This window comes from Hippocampus zosterae, chromosome 8 (assembly GCF_025434085.1).
Source record: "Hippocampus zosterae strain Florida chromosome 8, ASM2543408v3, whole genome shotgun sequence".
In the NCBI taxonomy this organism is placed as follows: Eukaryota; Metazoa; Chordata; class Actinopteri; order Syngnathiformes; family Syngnathidae; genus Hippocampus; species Hippocampus zosterae.
In genome coordinates this window covers 9,811,420-9,831,998 of record NC_067458.1, presented here as the reverse complement: position 1 = coordinate 9,831,998, position 20,579 = coordinate 9,811,420, and the positions used below count along the sequence as shown (strand labels likewise).

The following is a 20,579-nucleotide window of genomic DNA, read 5'->3' as shown; positions in this document are numbered from 1 at the left end:
ATTTAGTTATTTCACCCAAATGTCAGTGGTGGATTTTTGCCCCTAATGGGCCAACACATATGAGATGAACATAGGCCAAAGTCTTTGTAATCTTGACTTTATTTGGTAGTTAAAGTGCATACACGGACAAAGGGTACTCTGTAAGAAGGTAAGGAAGGACAGGAGTTTTACAGCAACTAAAACATTTGAAACCAGCACAATTCTTCAGATGACTGACTTCTAAAAAGAAAGACAAGCTACCGCGATACAACGCACAGTGTTATTGCATAATTGAAATAGTAAACAAACATTTCCATGAACATAGATTTCTTCACAGCAATAGACTAGTAAGTGCAGCTAAATGATTTGATTTGGATCAAAGCGGAGGACAAATTCCTACGGTCACAACAGCAACAAGCCAAGGTCACGGAAACAGGACGCACTTTGTCGCCTGTCCTACAGAAACAAGAAGAGGTATTTGATCATATGCACAGCAGCACAGTTCAAACTGAAACAAAATCTTTCCAAACATCAAATAAAGACATAGGGTGTCGTTCTTGCCAAATAAGTCTTGTGATTTGCCTTGTCATGGATTTTTGTTGTTATTTGGATAACTCTGCTTTCTGTTTGACAAATTGACAACACAAAAAATAAAATTTCTTTTTGTAACCCTTCCATTTATCACACCGCTACGTGTCCTACAGGTCATTACCCGAGATGGGAGGGCTCATCCTGGCGTTTCACATTTTTCCAAACCACATTCTCACATTCTTCAGCCCCCAACGATAACATCCACCAGCCTCCTGTTCACCCTCGAACAATCTTAACCATCCTTTGACTTGTAATGAATTCCTTAAAGTTCACGGAACCTTGTCAATATGACCGTTGATGTGACATTTTCTAGAAAAAAAATTTCATTTTAATCATCCGCACCACACTTTTTATTATATTGCACCATTATGTCAAATCAGTCGAAACCCAATTTAGAGGCCTGAGTATCTTTTTTAACCTGCAAGAAAATCTGAGGTATTTCAAAGAACATTTCAATGGCTACCCTTTTCAAATGAAGTTTTGTCACGCGCACGACGTGTACGGTGAACTTTCACTGGGCTCGTGTGATCAGTGATCATTTTAAGTGCATTCCACTCAGCTATTTTTTTTCACACTGTCATGAAAAATTGAAGGTACCAATCATGACAGCGACAGAAAGTGACTTCAAAAATACAAAGTTGTCTACGTAAAATAAAATACTGTCGTGAACATGGTTAAGATGCCACACAAACACTCCGAGTCCTCTGTCAGTCCTCTGTCAGTCCACACATTAAGCACCATCGCAAATCGTCTTGCTTCGTTACAGACAATAACACGACTCGATCGCATGAACACGGCCATAGGCATCCATTGAGATGCGTTAGTGCAAATTCTGCTTCAGATCGCCCCCATTTTAGAGCTGCTGTGCAAGTCCTGTACCGTGCAGACAAATTTCAGATATTTTCTTGAATCAAGCACGCACTGTGGTCTATCGAAAACTTGGGTTCTATGATGAATGTGTACAACGAAAATACAAGCACGCAACTTACTTGTGTGAATATGTATCACACAACATTACGTAGACCAGGTGTTCTCAAACTGGGATCAGGGGTGGGGGGGTGTCAGGGGACTCATGTTGGGGCTTGGTGTGCTGTAAATTAGTTCTGATTGTGGAATCATTTTCAAAAATGTGTACGACATACAGAAGCCAATTAAACAAACATAATAGAATTACTCGTCCCCAATTAAAAGCTCAGATACCACTGGGTCATATCACATAAACATTTTTTTTATTTTTTGAAGAAGAAAAGGCATATTTCTTGGAGCATTATTCTTATGATAGAGGTCACTAACATCGTGCTCACAGGCACCAGGTATTCCCCAAGGACCCCATGAGTAGCCCATGGCCTGGTTCTTATCATTTCCTAGGAATGTTGTTGAAGGGATTATTTCGCTTGAACGGGTTTATCATACAGTATACAGTAAAAAATAAAAAATAAAGCGTTGCATCTTGATATATTTTTCCTCTGCCTTTATAAATAATTTTTGGTAATTATCAACATGATCAGTGTCATCACGTAGATAAATGGCAATAATGTTTAAAAAAACGGTAAATTAAGCCTTTCATTCACCAATAATGATAACCTGGAACCTGATAACACCGATGAACTGTAGAGATCGTTGTCCCTGAAAGGGTTGATAAAGGTAACTTCAGAATTTCACAAGAGTCAAGAAGTAGCTCTCAGTTTGAAAAAGTTTGGTGACCCCTGTCTTATGGCATCTACAGGTACACATGGTAGTTATGCTGGCCATAAGGATTCTCGGGGTGTGCTTGGAAAAATTGCTCCCCTGGTTCGCTGGACCCCAAAAGTTGGAGAACCCCTGCGATAGACAACCACAGGTAAGTTCTTTTGCACAAGTGCTGTTTGTCTGGTAGCGTTGCTGTCAACAGAACAAACTTCACATTTTACCGCACACGTCACTCGGTCGGCCATCTGTGCAGTGGCGCCGCTTGCAGGGTGTCAAGTGGACAGCGGACCGGACCGGGCGTGAACATCGCTAAGCCTAAACCTAAACACTCAGTGACTGAGATCAAACACGTTCTGAGTTGAAAAACAAGCAAAACAACAACCGGAAAACAGCTTCCAACTTGAGAACATGACATGTGGGTGTCAGACAAAAGACCATGAATTATACTGTAACGTACAATCTTCCTAAAACAGCCTTTTCCATTTAGCTCATACGTAATACTTGACGGTGTTAGTTTCTTACTAGAAAAATAATTTTGAGCGATTAAGTGTTATTTGAGGAGCACCAATCCGCCTCCACTCTGAGAGCACAATCAAGCTGAGCAAACCTGTCCAGGGCTTACGGGTCCCGGACAGATATGAAATGTAAACACATTTAAAGCGACGAAGAATCCTTATCGCGGACCGCTGTTTTGATTGTACCTCACAAATACTTCAAACAACTCATCCTGGCACGGCAAACCTGCACCGATGAATGTAATTGCATTTCAATTCTGCTCGTCAATGGAACAGAAAATTCCAAAAGCTTCCTCAAAGCGGAAGTCATGGCTGAGCTTAAAGCGAACCTCCCAATACCCTACTGGACCTTTAGTTGTGCTTTTTCTGTGCAAATGGAAATATCATTACAAAACCACCCAAAGGCACTTTTAATCCGGAATTTCCCGGATTACTTGCTCCAGTTCAAATCTTTTTAACCTGGATCGATCGATGCAGATGCGTTGGAATTGGTCAAAGGCTTCAATCGCTTTATTTCGAATTGCATTTGCTCTGCTTTTGTTATTTGTATTTTATTCTTCTGCTTGGAGGTCACATCTCATCTCATCTCTTCATGTCAATGCTTAAAATGCCTATTTGTTGTCTCTTCACGTCTCGTAGTGTTGCTACAATGAGCATACTTTGACATCATCGTCTTGTGCGACTAAACATACAACAGGGACCAGACATAGCCTTAAAGTGGTTTTTCAGTGGGTTTTTTTTTTTTTGGTGTGCTTTTTAAAAAATGATGCTCATATCTGACTTCTCATCTAATACACTAAATCTAATAATGCAATCATAGTATAAGAAAATCAATTTTTACCACACGCAGGCATAACCAAAGGTAGAATCTTTGAAGGTGTATGAAAATGTCGCATTTTTGAAGGGGGTCAATTAAATGATCTAATCTTTAAAAAAATAATAAATCACGATCCAGTATGCAACTGCAACACAGGGAAACTCAACATATCAAACACACATATGCATGTATGCATGTGTTTAACAAGAGTCCTGTAATATGTGTTCCAGTATTTTTTATTTATTTAGCCTGAAATAGGTTGAATTACAATGTACCGGTATGTCTTTGTGTTGTATTGATTTATTTAATGAAATACTGTTGTAATTGAGTCATTGTAAGTAATGAAATTTAAAAAAAATCACATTTGAATTTTAACCCCCCCAACACAAATTTATTCAACATTTCTAACTAAACCAATTGAAACATGTTAAAATAAACACTTTTACATGTTTTTCATGCACATTTCCACTTTTTTATTTTAATTGTTTCTTCTTGCACCTCATCTAAGAATGACCCGACCCGTCTGTCCCTTTTAAAAATCTAACGTGGCCCGTTTTTGCCCACTGCTGATCTAGGCCTGAATGTGTTCGATTCTTTCTTTGTCCATCGTTTCCGCCCACAATAACAGAACATATTATTGTTATTTTTTAATATTTTGACATGACATAAATTTATAGGATCACTGGATACACACTATTAAAAAAATATCATTGAAATTCTAAAAACACTAACTTTTTTTCAATTTGAGCTGGTTAAAGGTGTCCCTCATTTTTTTCTTAGTTCTTTTTGAGTGCGTGTGCATGTGTGTGTGTGTGTGTGTGTGCGTGTGGGTGTGTGTGTGCGTGTGCGTGTGTGTGTGTGTTTGTGTGTGTGTGTGTGCGTGCGCGCACGCACACACGCTCAAACAGTGAAGCATTGAGAAAGTGCTATCAGTGTGACATGCTGGTGGTTTCTCAGCTGGGCTGCTGGCTGAGAGCAGGCCAGGCCAGGGTTACATTCAGCTGCTGGTTGTGTTGGATCAGGGATGTGTGCTGATAGTGGAGGACCAGCTCTCTGAGTGAGGAGTACAGGTTGTAGGGCTCAGCAAAGCCGTAGCCTGTGGATGTCCTGTTGATCACACAGTGCTTCACATGCCCGTCCGCACTGTGCAGGAGGACACCAGTCACTTTCTGAAATTCTGCTCTTTCTAAGTCATGCTAAGCCAAAGTAGGGAAATGGGAAGGTACTCACACAACAGAGCAGGCAAAGGATCCTTTTTGACTTTGGCTATCTCTGATGAGGAAGGTCCCATCTCGTTTACCTTCCAAAAGCTCCTCCGCCTTTCTCCGAGTCATACTTCCAACATACCAAGTCCTCTCCTCATGGTGCGTGTCATCGGCTAGCGTGTACGGGCTGACAAAATGTAGAAGGGTCACTTTTGTTGGATGAAACATTGTAAAGCATACAACGCTGATTCTCTTGTTTTTTTTTTTTAAACAAATCAATGTGATTTAATGTCTAGCGGGCACGCTGACAGACGCCAACCTGTGGTCCGCCTCGTCATTTTCAAATTCAGCACTGTTCTGCTCACCTTGCTCTCAATGTTTCCCAGTGAATGTGCAACGTGCAAGTTTTTTGGGGGACAACTGATTGATACACCATATATGTGCTTTTTATTTCATGAAACAATAACAGTGGATGGTGTGAAAATAGTGATCTTGATTCAAGTATCAAATCTTCCATTGTTATGAAGGCATATCACTCGTTATGCTGTGTGACATTCATCTTTCAGCCTTGCATTCATTCACGGTCTCGCTTAGTGTTATTTAACCGGGTTGATGTCACTCTTGCTATCCTGATGGTAATTTTACAACATTTTCACTTTGGCAATTTGCAAGTGTTTTATGCCTTTTTTTTCAGGCATCCGTTCTGGATAAATGATAACACTCACTCTTCTTCATTCCGTACACCAAGCCAGTCATCAATCTGGCTCTGCCTGGTTCCTTGCTGAGAGAGCCAGCTGTAACGGAAAGCAAAATGACTGTCGCGATCGTCGATTAAATAGAAAATACAAATAGTAGCTTGCTTGAAGGCAGTCTACAGTTTCTCGGCGAAGGTTTAATGTTCTAGCAATTACGGGCAGTCCTTTAAAAAATATATGACTGGTCACATTGGCATGCAAAGATTTTAATGAAGCAAAAACAACAGCTCTGAAACAAAGAAAGTGAAACCTACAACAAATATTGATCTCTTATCCTCCGGAGGTGCATAAGGTCTGGCTTCATGTGGTTAATTTTCCTGTCGACCTCCGTGTGGGCCAGCACTTTCCTCCTTAATTCCTCCTCCATCTTCATTTTGCTGTTATATATTTCCTCCACTCTCGACTGCAGCTCATCAGGGTTGCTCTGCATCCTGGAAGCGGGCAAGACAAAAGCAACCTCAATAAAGATTAGATGAAATTACTTGTCCACTCTGCTGAGTATTACATATTGTCTGTTTATTAAGAATTCCCCGCATAATAAATATTACAAGGCAATGTAATGTGTACCATCACATTAATCATCGATCGTCACAATGCAATCTAACATTCTTTTGTTTTTCATTATTGGTCATGTGTCAGCATGTTTAAGAGCCAGCCTTTGCAAATACTCCTGTGCAATTAGCGGAAGGGCATTGTATGGTATATGAAGAGCTCTCTTTTAAAATGGTTGTCTACCAACTCTTAAGCTTTGTTGAACATAATACACACACAAACACACACACACACACACACACACACACACACACACACACACACACGGGATGTGCTGTATATATTGGAGGAAGTAGCTTTGAATAACTTCAACAGGCTCCATACTTGTCAGCCTCCGTGTTGTTGTCTAATTTGAGGAACATGTCGATGTATTCCTTGCTGTACCGATCCTGCGTTTCGCACTCCTCCTCGAAAATGCGAATGATTTCGCTGAATGCCTCAATGGCCATCTTTTTCGTCTGTAGTTCCTACATTGGAGAGAGAAAAACAGACTGACCATTCAACAAACAATGCGCTTGACGCTTGACTATTCAACAGGAAATTTGATTGTCTTTTGCTTTGACTTGTGTTAACTTTGTGCGTCTAGTTTGCATATGTGTGTGTATATACAGGATAGATAGATAGATAGATAGATAGATAGATAGATAGATAGATAGATAGATAGATAGATAGATAGATAGATAGATAGATAGATAGATAGATAGATAGATAGATAGATAGATAGATAGATAGATAGATAGATAGATAGATAGATAGATAGATAGATAGATAGATACAGTAGATCCAACAGTACCTGTGATATTTGGTTCAGCTCCTTATAGAGACGGTCGTACTCTTTGCTCTTCTCTTCGTATTGGTCCTGAAATACCTTGAGCCGTTCTCCAACTGCATCCATGTCGAGCTCCATCACAGCCTGCTGCACAAAAGAGAGTAAAAATGCTACTGGTATTGGTTGAGGTTAGAAACTCTGCCAATTCCTAAATATATTTTAAATCCTTGATCAAAGTTTAAATTTGTACTTAAGTCTCGCAATTTACTTGCATTTGTTGCTGCTCGACATTATTTATACTGCCTGGCATCAGTATAATAAAAAATATTAATAATTGAAGAAAATCACATCATAAAACATGTTCTATGATACAGAATACAAACCAACGGACTCACCTGCAGATATTTAGAGATGGGAAACAACAGGCGCGTGTCCAGTTTGGAATTGTACTGGGCCAGTGACTTGTTCTGGTAATACTGTATAAGGTCCACTACAGAAGGGAAGGTCAACGGCTCGGAGAAGCCATACCTCCCTCCGTGATGAAAGATCTTTATCAGTCTGTTGGAGCCATTTTTCCTGTAAGATTCAAGTGCATGTCATTTTTTAAAAAAGATAGAAAAGCTTTGACAACACAGCGCATTACTACTAATTTCATTGACCCCCTCATCTTCATTACCTTTGTGAAATTCTAAAACAAAGTCCCACTTACAGTATCGGTAGTAGTAATGGAAAGTGCTACCTAACTGATTGCGGCTGGGGAATACAAAGGATTGTTGTCAGTTTGTTGTTTGTCAAATAAAGTTGTAATTTTCCCCAAAATACTGTCCATGGTCTACAGTACAGAGATGGGAATTTTACCCTATTTGCCGGTCCGTCCTCTGTCTGTGACCTCGGTACCCTTCCGTCATCGTCCCTCCGTCCTTTTTCATATAATTATCCTCCTCTGTCCCCGTCCGTCCTCGTCATTTTAAAGCACTTCCGTCCTTATTCCATCTTCGTGATTAATAACTGTTTTTATTGTTTTATATATGACTAGCTGGTTCGCCGCCCTCCGGGCGGCTCATCAGCTAGGAAGGCTGGTAAGGTGGGCCTTCGGCCCACAAAAGTGTTGTTGCTTGGTTCAACTTTTTGTTCATCTTCATTGCTTATCGCGAAAATAAAGAGATGTTTAGCTCTACTAAATAACTAACAATTTCATTGCAATGCTTGTGGGTAGACAACATTTTTTCGCCAAGATGCCCGCGCGTTCGTAGTGAGCCACTGCCTGAGCGGCGCAGTGGCGGCGCGCAGCGGCGCGGTGAAGTAGGTACGTTTTGAAAAGGGACAGACGGAAGGACAGACCGCGTGCGGGACGACGCGCAATATACATATATATATATATATATATATATATATATATTTGCTCCTTGTACAGCACTTTGTATACAGTGATGTTTGTTTTTAAAGTGCTCTATAAATATAGTTGCGTTGAGTTCAGTTATTTCACCAGTCTCCCCCGTCCCCCACCACAAAAAAGCATCCATCCTTGCATGAAGCCGTATGAGAGAGAATAACAGCAAAGGTAGACCCTTCACCAGAGTCCAGGCTAAAGGAGGCACATGAAATGTATGGAGGTGGTGGTGGGTGGGGGGGTTCAAATTACCACACCGCTCAGCATCTATTGCAGAGCCTGGTCATCCTGGAATGGGGATTCTCCCATCTGCGGCACCTGCTCGAGGTTTTTCATTTTTTCCCATAGGGGTTTGTTTTTGTTTTTTTTTGGGGGGGGGTCCTTGCCCTCCAGGGGGTTAAGGTCAGAGGATGCCAATAATATTTGTCAACTGTGGGCACGTGAAGCCCTTTGAGACTGTTTATGATTAAGGACTACAACTGCACACCTGTTGGTCGTAGGTAATTAAGGACTCTCAGCCCAAACACTCAGTGTCGGGTCATTGTTGCTTCTTGCTACTGTCATGTGTGTTGCTGTTTGCTCTTGGTTTCTGTCATGTTTAGTTCATTATTATGTTTTAGCTTTAGTCATGGTCTTTGTTTGATACTTTGGACTTTGTGTGTTTTGGATTTAGTTTTCTTTGTTTTAAATACAATTCTTCAAATACATCCTGCTCCTCTCTCCTGCCTGCTTTTTGGGGTCCACCACCACCTTGCAACGTGACATCACCAAGCATGATTAATGAAATGTGCAACACAAAGGACTCCGATTTTTTACCTCAATGTTAGTGTATATTCTCCCTTGAGCTTGCTGGAAGCGTCACGGACCAAGAATGTGCCATCGGGTGTGTTTCTCATCATTCCATTCACTTCATCTCTGGTCAACAACATTTAACATGGACTTTTATTTCACAAACATATTTTCATCAACAAATTCTCATTTCTGGGGGCTACGTGCACCATAGAATATGAACTAACAATAGTTGTCTAGAGACATGTATTTAAAAGTCTCACTTAGAGTGACTATCTGACCGGTTCAAGTTCCCATTGTCCATCATGAGAGATGAAGCCTGTTGCGCACCTTGAGATGTTGCCCCAGTACCACTCTGCATCAGCCAGCTGCTTTTGCTCAGAGCAGGAATCGCACGCGGCCATTGCTTTGGGGTTGATGTTATTGGGTTGGATCCCTGTCCATAAAACAGTCAACGCTTCACAATGTAATATTTTTGTTCAATCCATTTCCCCATGATATTAACTCATTCAGTACCAGCCAATTCTGGACCAAGTCTGAAAAGACGTTTGAAAACGTCTTTGGGAGTGAATGAGTTAATGCATGCTTGTGTATCCAAGCATTTGGTTGATCGAAAGAAGATTAGATATCTTTAACGTTACAAATTTGGAGACACGCGAATGAAGGAGAATCATGTTAATGGCCGTAAACTCTCTAAAATGAAGAAAACTTCTATTTGGAGATGTACAAAATGCATACTGAGATTCCCTTTGACTAAACAAGTTGAAGCAAGTACAGTACCGTCTTCCTTGGGGACGTCTCCCAAGTCTTGAAAAGCATCGTTATTAGCATCCACCGTGGTGGGAAGGTCCTGCAGAAAAGCCGTCGGAGACTGAGCCTCGCTGTCATTCCCGTTCATCCTTGGCTCCGAGAACACTGCGACATCAGATGCAGAACGGTCTAGTGTTAGTCATGCTGCTCAACCACCAGAGCAGTCAAGAAATGACAATCCGCACAATGTCTGTTGTTCACACACTGCTGTACTTCTGACCAGGACTCCGGGAAGGGATACAGTTATGTTGCTTAGTCGTACACCACGGCTGAGAATCTGCCCAGACTCGCCTACTGACAGGTGACACTGTCTGACTTCCTAGAATACCAGCACTGACACTCCTCAATGCTTAGGCACAGTGGGCCAGAATCCATGTTGCTGAGAGCTCAGCCTCGCCTCGCCTCGCCTCGCAAACAACAGCTGTCCGCATAGAGATTTCATGTTACACTGAGAGACCGAGAGCCGCTGCTCTGTGTTTATTGTGTCTGGGTCTTTTGAGTGGTGTGTCTTCATATATATGTATAACATCCCTTTAAGAAACGATTTAATCCCCCGCTACATGGCATGGCGTGGCTGACCTTTATATGTGTGCCGAGTCCACCGCACGACATTAGCAGTTGATGAAAGTTTACACCTTTGACACTTGATGATGGCAGGCAAAGACATTCGTTAAATCACTGTATATAGCCAGGGCAGTATGTCGCACCAAGAACATGTGTGACCTGTTATTATTAGAAACGCCCGAACACAATAATCCTTGCCCTAAATTAATAAAATATTTATTTGTTTATTTATTTATTTATTTCTGAAGGGCGGCCCGGTGGTCCAGTGGTTAGTGTGTCGACCTCATAATGCAGAGTTACGGGGTTCAATTGCAGCTCCGGCCTCCCTGTGTGGAGTTTGCATGTTCTCCTCGTGCCTGCGTGGATTTTCTGCGGGTACTCCGGTTTGCTCCCACATTCTAAAAACATGCACGGCAGGCTGATTGAACACTCTAAATCAGGGGTGGGCAATTATTTTTTGCATAGGGCCACATGAGAACCAGAAAATATTATGGAGGGCCGGATCAAAAGGGTGTACTAAATTTGTGTTAAGGAATTATTCTGCTAGAAGTAGTAGTAGAACATTGTTGAGGAATGTCACCTTGCTATGAGAACTATTGATACTAGTCTCTGTCCTGAACATCTGCTGAAGTACTTAAAACAAAAAATGTGGTGTGAAGTTTAGATCCTATTTCTCCTTGGTGAATTAACAGCCCCCCGAGGGTTTTCTTGCCTCCACCACCTCGTGATTAGTCCCTGAAGGGTGTCATGTGCCCTCGAAGAGGGACCCTAATCACGAGGTTTGTGGCCAGCAGATATGGTCCGTACTTTGTCATCATGTCAAAATCGAACTTTGCTTGACCTTCTTTGTCTCTGATTTTTCCATAAGGGGAAGGACTGCCCGTCCCTCATTTACATATTATGTCTATATACTGTATATATACACGAATGACTGTAGTGGTTCGGGGATTCCTGATGAAATCTGAGACTCACAGGAGCCCTAATCGATTTGTGTTGCGTTGTGATAAACTGAAGAAAAGACAATGTGGTGTTGGGTCTTCTTCCACCTTATAGAGAGATAAAAGAACCGGTAACCAAGGAGGGCCAAGAGCAAATTGACAGCTCCCATTCCTCAACAAATTGACATTATTGGATTTCTTTATTTAAAAAGCAGTATTATGCATTTTTGGGCACATTTTACAGACTTTAAGAGTACATTATTCCGTCGTATCGAACGGGATTTGCTTGTCGTTGACATCGAACCTTAATTGTGTACCAACCTTCCGCGGGCCAGATTAAAAAGACCAATGGGCCGGATTTGGCCCCCGGGCCGGAGTTTGCCCACCTCTGCTCTAAACTGTCCCTAAATGTGAATGTGAGCATGGATGGCTGTTCATCTGTCTGTGCCCTGCGATTGGCTGGCAACCGGTTCAGGGTGTCCGACTGCCCGAAGAAAGCTGGGATAGGCTCCAGCACCCCCCGCGATCCTTGTGAGGATAAGCAGATCAGAAAATATGGATATATAATAATGGATATTTCTGAAGAACCCCAATTGAGCATTTAAAATCAAATCAGGCCAGCTGTTAAAAATCTCCTTGACTACTTGATGCCTTGATCCGAGACAGCAATTTTGACGTTTATGTTTTATTTTCGTGTCAACATATTCGTTGCACCTCCTCTGACATAACATTGAAGTGCAAATACAAGTGGGCCCAGTCAATAAGTGACGATTTCCCGTTCCCCAGACAGTTTTTCTGTGTGTTTTTGTATCAAGTCCACATTGTTTGTGTCAGCAATTCAGTGTATGCACTTTCAAAGTAAAAACAGAGCAGTGTATCCATCCACCTGCGCACTTTCATGAGATCCAATGCAAGAGCTGTTTTTTTTTTTTTGCGGTGTATAACTGCACAACTTGATACAATACATTACATGAGAAGTGATGCTCGTATTTTACTTGTCTCATTTAGATGCATGGGAGAGTCCAAAATTTTGGGGAAAGGAGCCTATCCCAGCTGTCTTCGGGCAGTAGGCGGGAGACACCCCGAACCGGTTGCCAGCCAATCGCAGGGCACACAGAGACGAACAACCATCCGCACTCAAACTCACACCGAAGAACAATTTGGAGTGTTCAATCTGCCTGCTATGCATGTTTTTGGAATGTGGGAGGAAACCAGAGTACCTGGAGAAACCCCACCCAGGCCCAGGGAGAACATGCAAACTCCACACAGGGAGGCCACAGCTGGAATATAACCCGTTCCCTCTGCACTGTGAGGTCGATACGCTAACCACTGGCCCAAGGAGTTGCCTGCCGGTGTTTTTATTGTCATTATTTCTTTCTTTCTTTTTAACTGGCGAGTCGAAGGCTGGTGCTCTGCGTAAGACAGATCCACCAGTATAACGATTCAATTACAGCGTGGCATTACTTGCCACGGACATATCTTTAAGACACCCGATAACGTTTCCATTTTGAAAATAAAACAACCCAAAATATGTCTCCTCATTTTTGTGGCTAACATTTGAAAAATCAAATTTGAAATGAAGGGTCCACATTTAAGGGAATTACAGTTATTTACCCAAAAAGGAATTTCAACTTTTTTTTCACAAATCTGTTTGGGTGTACACTTTGAGTTCTATATCTTAGATTCCCTCTGTATTTGTAAATGATATTTGTGCTCACTCGCTGATCTGATTTATTTCACACGCACAAACACTTTTTAGCCAGATGGTTTATTTCACACACCATCTGTGAACTTGTCCATGAAAAACACGAAATACTTGACAGGTGATCCGATGAACCATCTGTCTATCATCATCTGTAATTCAACCAGAAGAGAACGAACTCGTACGTTTTAAAAAGAAAACCTCGCATTTCCCATCTATACACAAGTAACAATTGAGCTCTTACGTAATCACTCATGTGGCAGTATTAAGAGCCGTGGAGTGAATCAAAACCAAAAAGCACAAAACAACATCACATCAAACCTAAATTCTGGTTGCGTCAAATTTTGTCAAGAGAATTAGTTTCCAAATGGTGAATGATCCTAACTGTGATTTGACTGATTTTATTGTTTCTCCAGCAATTTTTAATTAATTAATTAATTGATTAATATTTTTTAAGAAGTCATTGGATGTTTCCCCGTGTATTGTCTTAACATGCTTGATACCGCGTTTTCACAAAATACTTGGCCAAAGCAGAGACTGTTATCTCGGGTATTGTAGGGCTAAAATACTTCTCTAAATTTGCACAAAAACCTCAGCTGAAATTGTTCATCATGCATGAAATCGGCATATCACGCAAGACCTCAGCGGGTCTCAAGGGACCTCATTTTCGCAAGCAGCAAAGGATCTTTTACGATTCTTATTGCTTCATCCCTATCAAGGAGCAGATTTATTTAGCAAAGTGTCTTCAGAGGGGTCGAACAGTATTTCTTTATCCTAAGCAGAACATAGTTTGCGAATCGGAGGATGACCAGCGTCCGAAAATGAATTATGTTCAACCATTTTTTTCAACTCATTATTTTTTTTAACTCTGCGTTGTCATTCCTTCCTATGAGCTGTAATGCACATGCCAGCCATTTTATACAGTTAGAATTAATACATCATCTGCCGGATGTATTCTTGAAATGGAAATGATTGCTTTGCCGCACCGCAATTTATAAGCATATCATGTCAGGACACGGCATCTTCATTTTTACCTTGAGCCGCTGGTGACGGATAAGAGCACGAAGCCGAACATATCCCAGTCTCTTGTTGTGATTGGCTGGATGGCGATGACGTTATGGCAGGACTTGCAGAATTGGGTCCGGCCTCATCTGCTGTTTGGTTGGTCTTGTCGTCCTCCAGATTGAGTGATGCGATCGATGATGTCAGAAAATCCGCAGGCTGGAACTCGGCCGCCGTCCGGATCCGCAAACCGGCATCTGCCATTTTCCCCGGCAAAGACGGACGGCTAGGTTTAATTGAGGTGGTATAGCAGCAGGATGCTGGGTCCCTCGGTGCTGTCGATCACATGCTATCAGCTTCCCGACACACTCATGGCCAGTGATAGCGAGGGAGACGGTGCAGATTTCATGGATGCCATTTTTTCAGGAGGAAGTGCTCATTCCCCTGCCCGAATCCCTCATTGAAGCGCATCCTTAAGCAGAGTGACATTGTCAGCCGATGTTGTTGTACTTTGCTTGATGCAATGATTTGGCTCATTTAGTTCCTGACATCAGTTGCTGAGCTGCGAACCTGCTGAAAGTGAGCAGCCTGAAAAGGAGGGAAAGTACACCGTCAGCATTGCATAACCTCTATTTTTAAACAACAGGTATTGAATTTCCCACATGGGATGAATAACGATCAATCTATCGGGCTAACTATTGAATCACGTCTGTCTCAATTACATTCAAAGAGTTGCCGTTTTCGGTCCTTAGGTTGAAAAAAAAAGAAGCTATCCTTGAGTCTAATCTTCTAAGTCAAATCTTTGGAAATGTCTTTCCCTGCAAACATTGGGGAGGGGACACACACTTGTTTTATTGTGATAAAACCAGTTGTTTATGTATTCAATGCCCATCAACATTTTGTTGCGTGTATACCGGGAATGGTGATTTATTTTCCTTCAGGAGCTTTCATTTGTTTGTCGCAGACATCTGGTCTTGCACTAAGTGATGCAACAATAATAAAAGGTTTGCCATCCCGTCAATCACCATTAGAGCCTTCACAAAGCAGGACGTTTAAAATATTAGCTTTTTTTTCTCCCCCCCTCTCTCTCTAGTCATGCCCCACTCCATAGAGCAACAATAAAATTCTGGGAAATGCCACAAAATCCTTTCCCGAACATCTGGAATTAGTCAGCAATTTATGATGCGCCAATGGGTGTCAAACAGACGGGGTGTTGGGTTTTCTCATTGCTTACACACACGCACACACACACACGCACACACACACACACACACACACACTAAACTATATATATTGTATTTGCGGATTGTTTTCATAGTCACGAAAAATTGATCTCAATCATGCTCATACTGTCAAAATAGGATTAAATGGGGGGGAGGAAAAAAAACACGATTTAATTTCCAAACGAAAAAACGAAACGGGAAAAAACAAACCAGCATTAAAAACCTTTATCAAGGTCACTGATTAAGATGTCCAGATTCTGTATTCATGTCAACACAGCGACTGATTTTCAGGACTTAATTTATTGTTGCGATTTATGTCAAATATACAACATTACTGGGGATATTTTCTGGTTCCTTTGAAGAAGCTCATGGTTAAATCTAAAACTCTAGACCGACGAAGATTGTACATCGGTCGGCTAAAAAATCCGCCGAGAAATATTTCAAGTGAAATGCGCATATGACGCAGTTTTTAAAATGTAGTTTCTTGGTCTCAAGAGAGTAATCTGAGACTTGAGTATCCCAAAGTAACTTCTCGATGATCTTGTTTTTATGATCGACGAATACGCAGGTATTCCACTTTCTGAAAGCAGCTGTCAAGTCAAAGATTTGAGATCTATTTAGGATGGATTTTGATGATGATGACCTCATCGAAGCAATCTCGTTTGCTCCATAATCGATCAATTAGGAAATCCATTAAAAAAAGAGATCAATGAAAATTGCAATAATATCAAAGTGAGGTTAAAATGTGGAGCAAATATTTCTTTGACATGTTTTTCAGAACTCCGGTAGCCGAGTGGCTAATATTCACTGCATAAAAACGAAGGATCGAATCGGTTCTGCGAATGGGACGGTTGACATTCGCCATATTTGCACGAAGCCTTCACACTCCACTTTGCCTCGGATGTATGCTATGTAGCCGAAACGTACATCGAAGTTTTGCGCAGGCAACTTTTTGGGGTGGGTACCCCAATTGCCTTAGAAATGGAGCTGTCGTTGGGAATGCCAGCAGTATGCGGGTACGCACTTACCTGGTCCAGAACCGAAGAGCCCGGCCATCAGAGGAAGCAAACGTTTCGTCGACATCCGTGAAGCGGCGAAGAGACGTGGCTGGACGCACACGTGGCTCAGATCAAACCAACCACTGGCTTCGGTCCTCACGCCATCTTATGTCCTTCCGCTCCTCCTATCCCGTACCGCCTCTTCTCCTGCATCCTCCATCTTTGGAAATCCTCTCCTCCTCCTCCTCCTCCTCCTCCTCCTCCTCCTCCTCCCGATGTTTGTATATCCCGTCTGAATACAACTTCTTCCCGCGATGTCATTCCTCCTGGGTATGTCTTTTTTCTCCAGCGAGACACTTACTCTCCTCATGATGCCGAAACCGTTTGCAGTACTTTGCCCATTTTGGTTTATTCTTTGAAATGCCTGAAAATAAAGAAGACTAAACTTTTTGAGGGGTTGCCAGATAAAAGTGCAGATTTCAGATTATATCAGGAAGTCTGATCCCCCAAAAAAAACGTTTTTTAGAGAACTCTAACAATAAACAATGTCAGCATTTTAGAAGTCGAAGAAAGGCAAAGGTAAACGCAGAAGTGCTGCTCTCTTCTCACTGGAACTCTTTTTCCCAGAGTGTGCCAGCTCAGTGGGGGTCAGAAGCCTGAGAATGAGTCGGTGGGAGAGGGGGGAAAAAAAAAGAAAAAGAAGCCGCTCAGAACTAAATAAATAAATAAAGGATGCCACTGTTGCTATACAGAGCGAGGTGCTTAGCGGGCTCCTGAAATTCTATTGGCCGGCTTGTTGCCATGTGCTTAGGAATCAGCAGAGATGCTGCTAACAAATCAAGGAAATGTTCTAATATTAGACTGTATGTATCTAGGCAGTGGGGAGCCCCTGACCTCTCTACTCCGCCAGCATTACGTTCCACTTCACAGATCAACATAATGAAAGAAGTGGTGTGGAAGGAAGTGGTTAAAAAAAAAATGTTAGGTCATTGTAGACAAAACAGGAGACGCAGCTCCCGCAGTTCTTTTCCTCGCGGTGATGTCCCAGCCAGCACATCTCGTCCAAAGGAGGATGTTGCTGCTGCCGCCGCTGCTGTTCATTTTCGATTGTTGATCGAAGCAGCTTATTTTGGAGAAAGCTGCGTACAGTATATCTGCAGTAGGCTGCAGTGACTATGTTTAAATGATTGTTTAGTTGTCTATGAAGCTCTCCCGGTTTGTAGTCAAATCTGCAGAAGATAAATACTGTACAAGCAACTCACTTGGTTCCAATGCTATACTGTGCCGATATACTGTTATACTATATATACTATGTATACTGTTTAGCGTCGAAGTAAAAGCGCACTTCATGATGCTTAGAAAAAAATAAAATATTGCAGGACACAACAGTATTGTGTCCTGCAAAATAAATATATTAAAATATATATATATATATATATATATATATATATATATATATATATATATACACATATATATATATATATATATGTATATATATATACATATATATATATATATATATATATATTATATATATATACACACATACAGTATATATGCAGTATATATTTTCTTTTATTTTTCAGGGGTGGATGCTGGTCTGTCAAGGAGGGGAAGCTCAATTTCAGCCTACATCATAAAATGTGTCCGTTGATTTATACGTGAATCCTACTCGCCATTCCTTTTCAAAAAAATGAAAATGAGCTTATGGTGAAGGCACCATAAGATCATTCGCTCATTTCGCTGTCAATCAAAATGAGATTCAGCCTCAGCGAGATCATCCAATCATCATGAAGAAAAGCTTCTGCTTGAGCTTCTGCTCCAATGACTTGTCTCGTTTCAATGCATTGGGCCCAGCGTCCGCTCGGTCGACGCTCAGCGTCCACACAGTTTAAAGCAAAATGAAACTGTGGGAATGAATAAGAAGAGAGTCGCGTCGTAACCAGTAATAAGAAGCTGATTCGTGTCACGTTGCACGATGGTGGTGGACCCCAAAAAGCAGGCAGGAGGGAGGAGCAGGGTGAACTTGACGAATTATATTGAATAAAACAGAGAAAACTGAATCCAAAACAATGTGCTAACAACCAAAACTAATCCTAACTAGCAAAACAAAACCATGACTGTGGCAAAAAACTAACAGGAACAGAACCATGACAGAAAAGAAACATGACAGTTGCAAGCAAACAATGACCCGACACTGAGTGGTTGTGCCGGAGGTCCTTTTAAACAATTACATCACGACATAACGACCAAGTGGTGTGCAGCTGCAGGGCGAGCCCTACAGTGCCACCTGTTGGTCACAAACCCAAACATGACAATTCGGAACAAAAGTTGAGCGCGTTGTAGCGCATATTTAGTCAATGATATATCCATACAATTGTCTATCTGTTTGATCACTTACTTTTTGACATTTCAGGAGAAGCTGAGCTTCCCTTGCAGTCTGAGAGCAATCGCCTCTGCACAATAGGCTATGGCCAATGTACCTGCATAAGCATGCATTTAGTATTGTGCCTGAATCTGAAAATAACACAAATTATTTGTCTGAGTGCTTAGAAGTAAGCAGATAATTAGATAGCAAACATATGAAGTAATAATGAGCAAGGATGAGAAAAAAAAGCATAGCGGTGTTCGTTTACACTGAATTAAACATGTTCGCATTCCAATAAATTTTAAACAAACAAACCAAAAAAATCCTCGAGGGAGAGAGGGCAAATCAACATCATGAGGACAAAGTGGACATTAGCATCTGTATATCCTGCTTTATAAATCGTGATCTCTAATGAACTGTTGACGGCACCAAAACAAGGGGCAAGGGGGGAAATATGCGTTTTTGGTGAGGCTGAGGAAATCCTTTCTATCTTCGGATCATCTGCAAATGCTCCCAACATGATATTTGTAACCATACGGGCATTGTTGTTCTTTTGTCCACCTCTCGTCAGCAGACACGTGCGACTGAAATGAATGAACATTGTTAAATTTACCTTCACGTTCTAGAAAGTCAATCCATCCCTTCACCATTTGAATGGAAGCAGACCGAAAAGCGTTCTTCTACCCACACAGCCACTGCCACTCCAACAGGCTCCGGCGCCTCTTGGATGGCTGAAGCAATCTGTTTGGTTCGACATTCCTCAACTGCATGGAAAACAACACTTTGGATGTCGTATTTCAAATACCTCAGTAATCCAGTCTCCTGCTGTAGATTTCATCAATCCTGACTTAAAAGTTTTCCAACATCTCCTTGTTAATGTCACAATATGCTTATCTTCCCGATACTTTGGATGGATAATTGTAATTTTTTTATTTATGTTTTTTTTAAGGTGGCCTCAGTTTTTATTTTGTTGATTCTATATTATGATCATATTTTGGATCAATTTACAGGATGAACTGGTTGTTTTAGTTCATATATGTAAAGACGTTACTAAGTGATGTATTATTCCAAATTCATATTCCTTCTACCTTTCGGTGCATCAGTTTGTGTCTCATTAAATCAAACATTGCAAGCTTGCTAAAACCAATAACGCCGGATGGGATGTACGCAATGAGCCGAAATAATGCCAGGAGTTATTTGCACGTCTGCCTCACAGTGCAGAGGTGCAGGATTCCTGTGTGGCGTTTGCATGTTCTCCCCGTGCCTGAAAAAACACGCCTGACAGGTTAATGGAACACTCCAAATTGCCCCTAGTTATGAATGTGAGCGCGGATGGTTGTTCGTCTATGTGTGCCCTGTGATTGACCGGCAACCAGTTCATGCTGGAGCCCGCCAACTGCCTGAAGACGGCTGGGATAGGATGCAGCACGCCCGCGACCTGGTGAGCATAAACGGATTCGAAAATGGATGGATATTGTGTCCATCTTAAACATTTCTGTTATACATCTGATAAGGAAGTGTGTGGTCCTTTGTGGAAAAGTCACAACTCCCTGCCACAGTCGCGTCGCACATCCCTGATTTAGTGTATACCATTGAATTCAAATGCCGCCTCTGATCCGTAATTCTCAATAGAATTCATTTTGCAAGGATCATATTGCATTTTGAGTGGAAAGCCATGACTTGAGTAAATTGTAGCTTGTCAAATACTATATGATATACACAGACCAACCACAACTTTGCCTAATGTTCTGACTGATCAGTGTGTATATAGTACGAATGCTGGTACAGAGTAATAATTTCAATTTCAGAGCTATAGAAATACAACGGTGTTGACACAGGCGGTTTGCCGTGGCGCGCTGCTGCAAACGACATCATCCTGAGAGAACTGAAGATTTTACACTCTCGTACATGAGAACAAAC

The 20,579-nt window shown here is 41.6% G+C and overlaps 1 protein-coding gene across 3 annotated transcripts; it reads right to left on the bottom strand.

Annotated features, from left to right (window-relative positions):
* Positions 1–4,421: 4,421 nt before the first annotated feature.
* On the bottom strand, positions 4,422–16,950 carry LOC127605913 (phosphatidylinositol 3-kinase regulatory subunit gamma-like). 3 transcript variants are annotated; one of them, XM_052073794.1, is made up of 12 exons: positions 16,319–16,950; positions 14,100–14,655; positions 9,832–9,966; positions 9,382–9,487; positions 9,079–9,177; positions 7,268–7,448; positions 6,897–7,019; positions 6,428–6,570; positions 5,806–5,982; positions 5,522–5,590; positions 4,822–4,983; positions 4,422–4,698 (listed from the first exon to the last, which is right to left on the bottom strand). In XM_052073794.1, exons 2-12 carry the CDS (start codon positions 14,329–14,331, stop codon positions 4,545–4,547), a joined length of 1,581 nt encoding a protein of 526 aa, XP_051929754.1. In that variant the 5' UTR covers positions 14,332–14,655; positions 16,319–16,950; the 3' UTR covers positions 4,422–4,544. The 3 variants fall into 3 exon arrangements, with proteins under 3 accessions (XP_051929754.1, XP_051929752.1, XP_051929751.1); XM_052073792.1 differs by having other exon boundaries at positions 4,422–4,734; positions 6,897–7,016; positions 16,319–16,949; XM_052073791.1 differs by having other exon boundaries at positions 4,422–4,734; positions 16,319–16,947.
* Between the last annotated feature and the right edge of the window lie 3,629 nt (positions 16,951–20,579).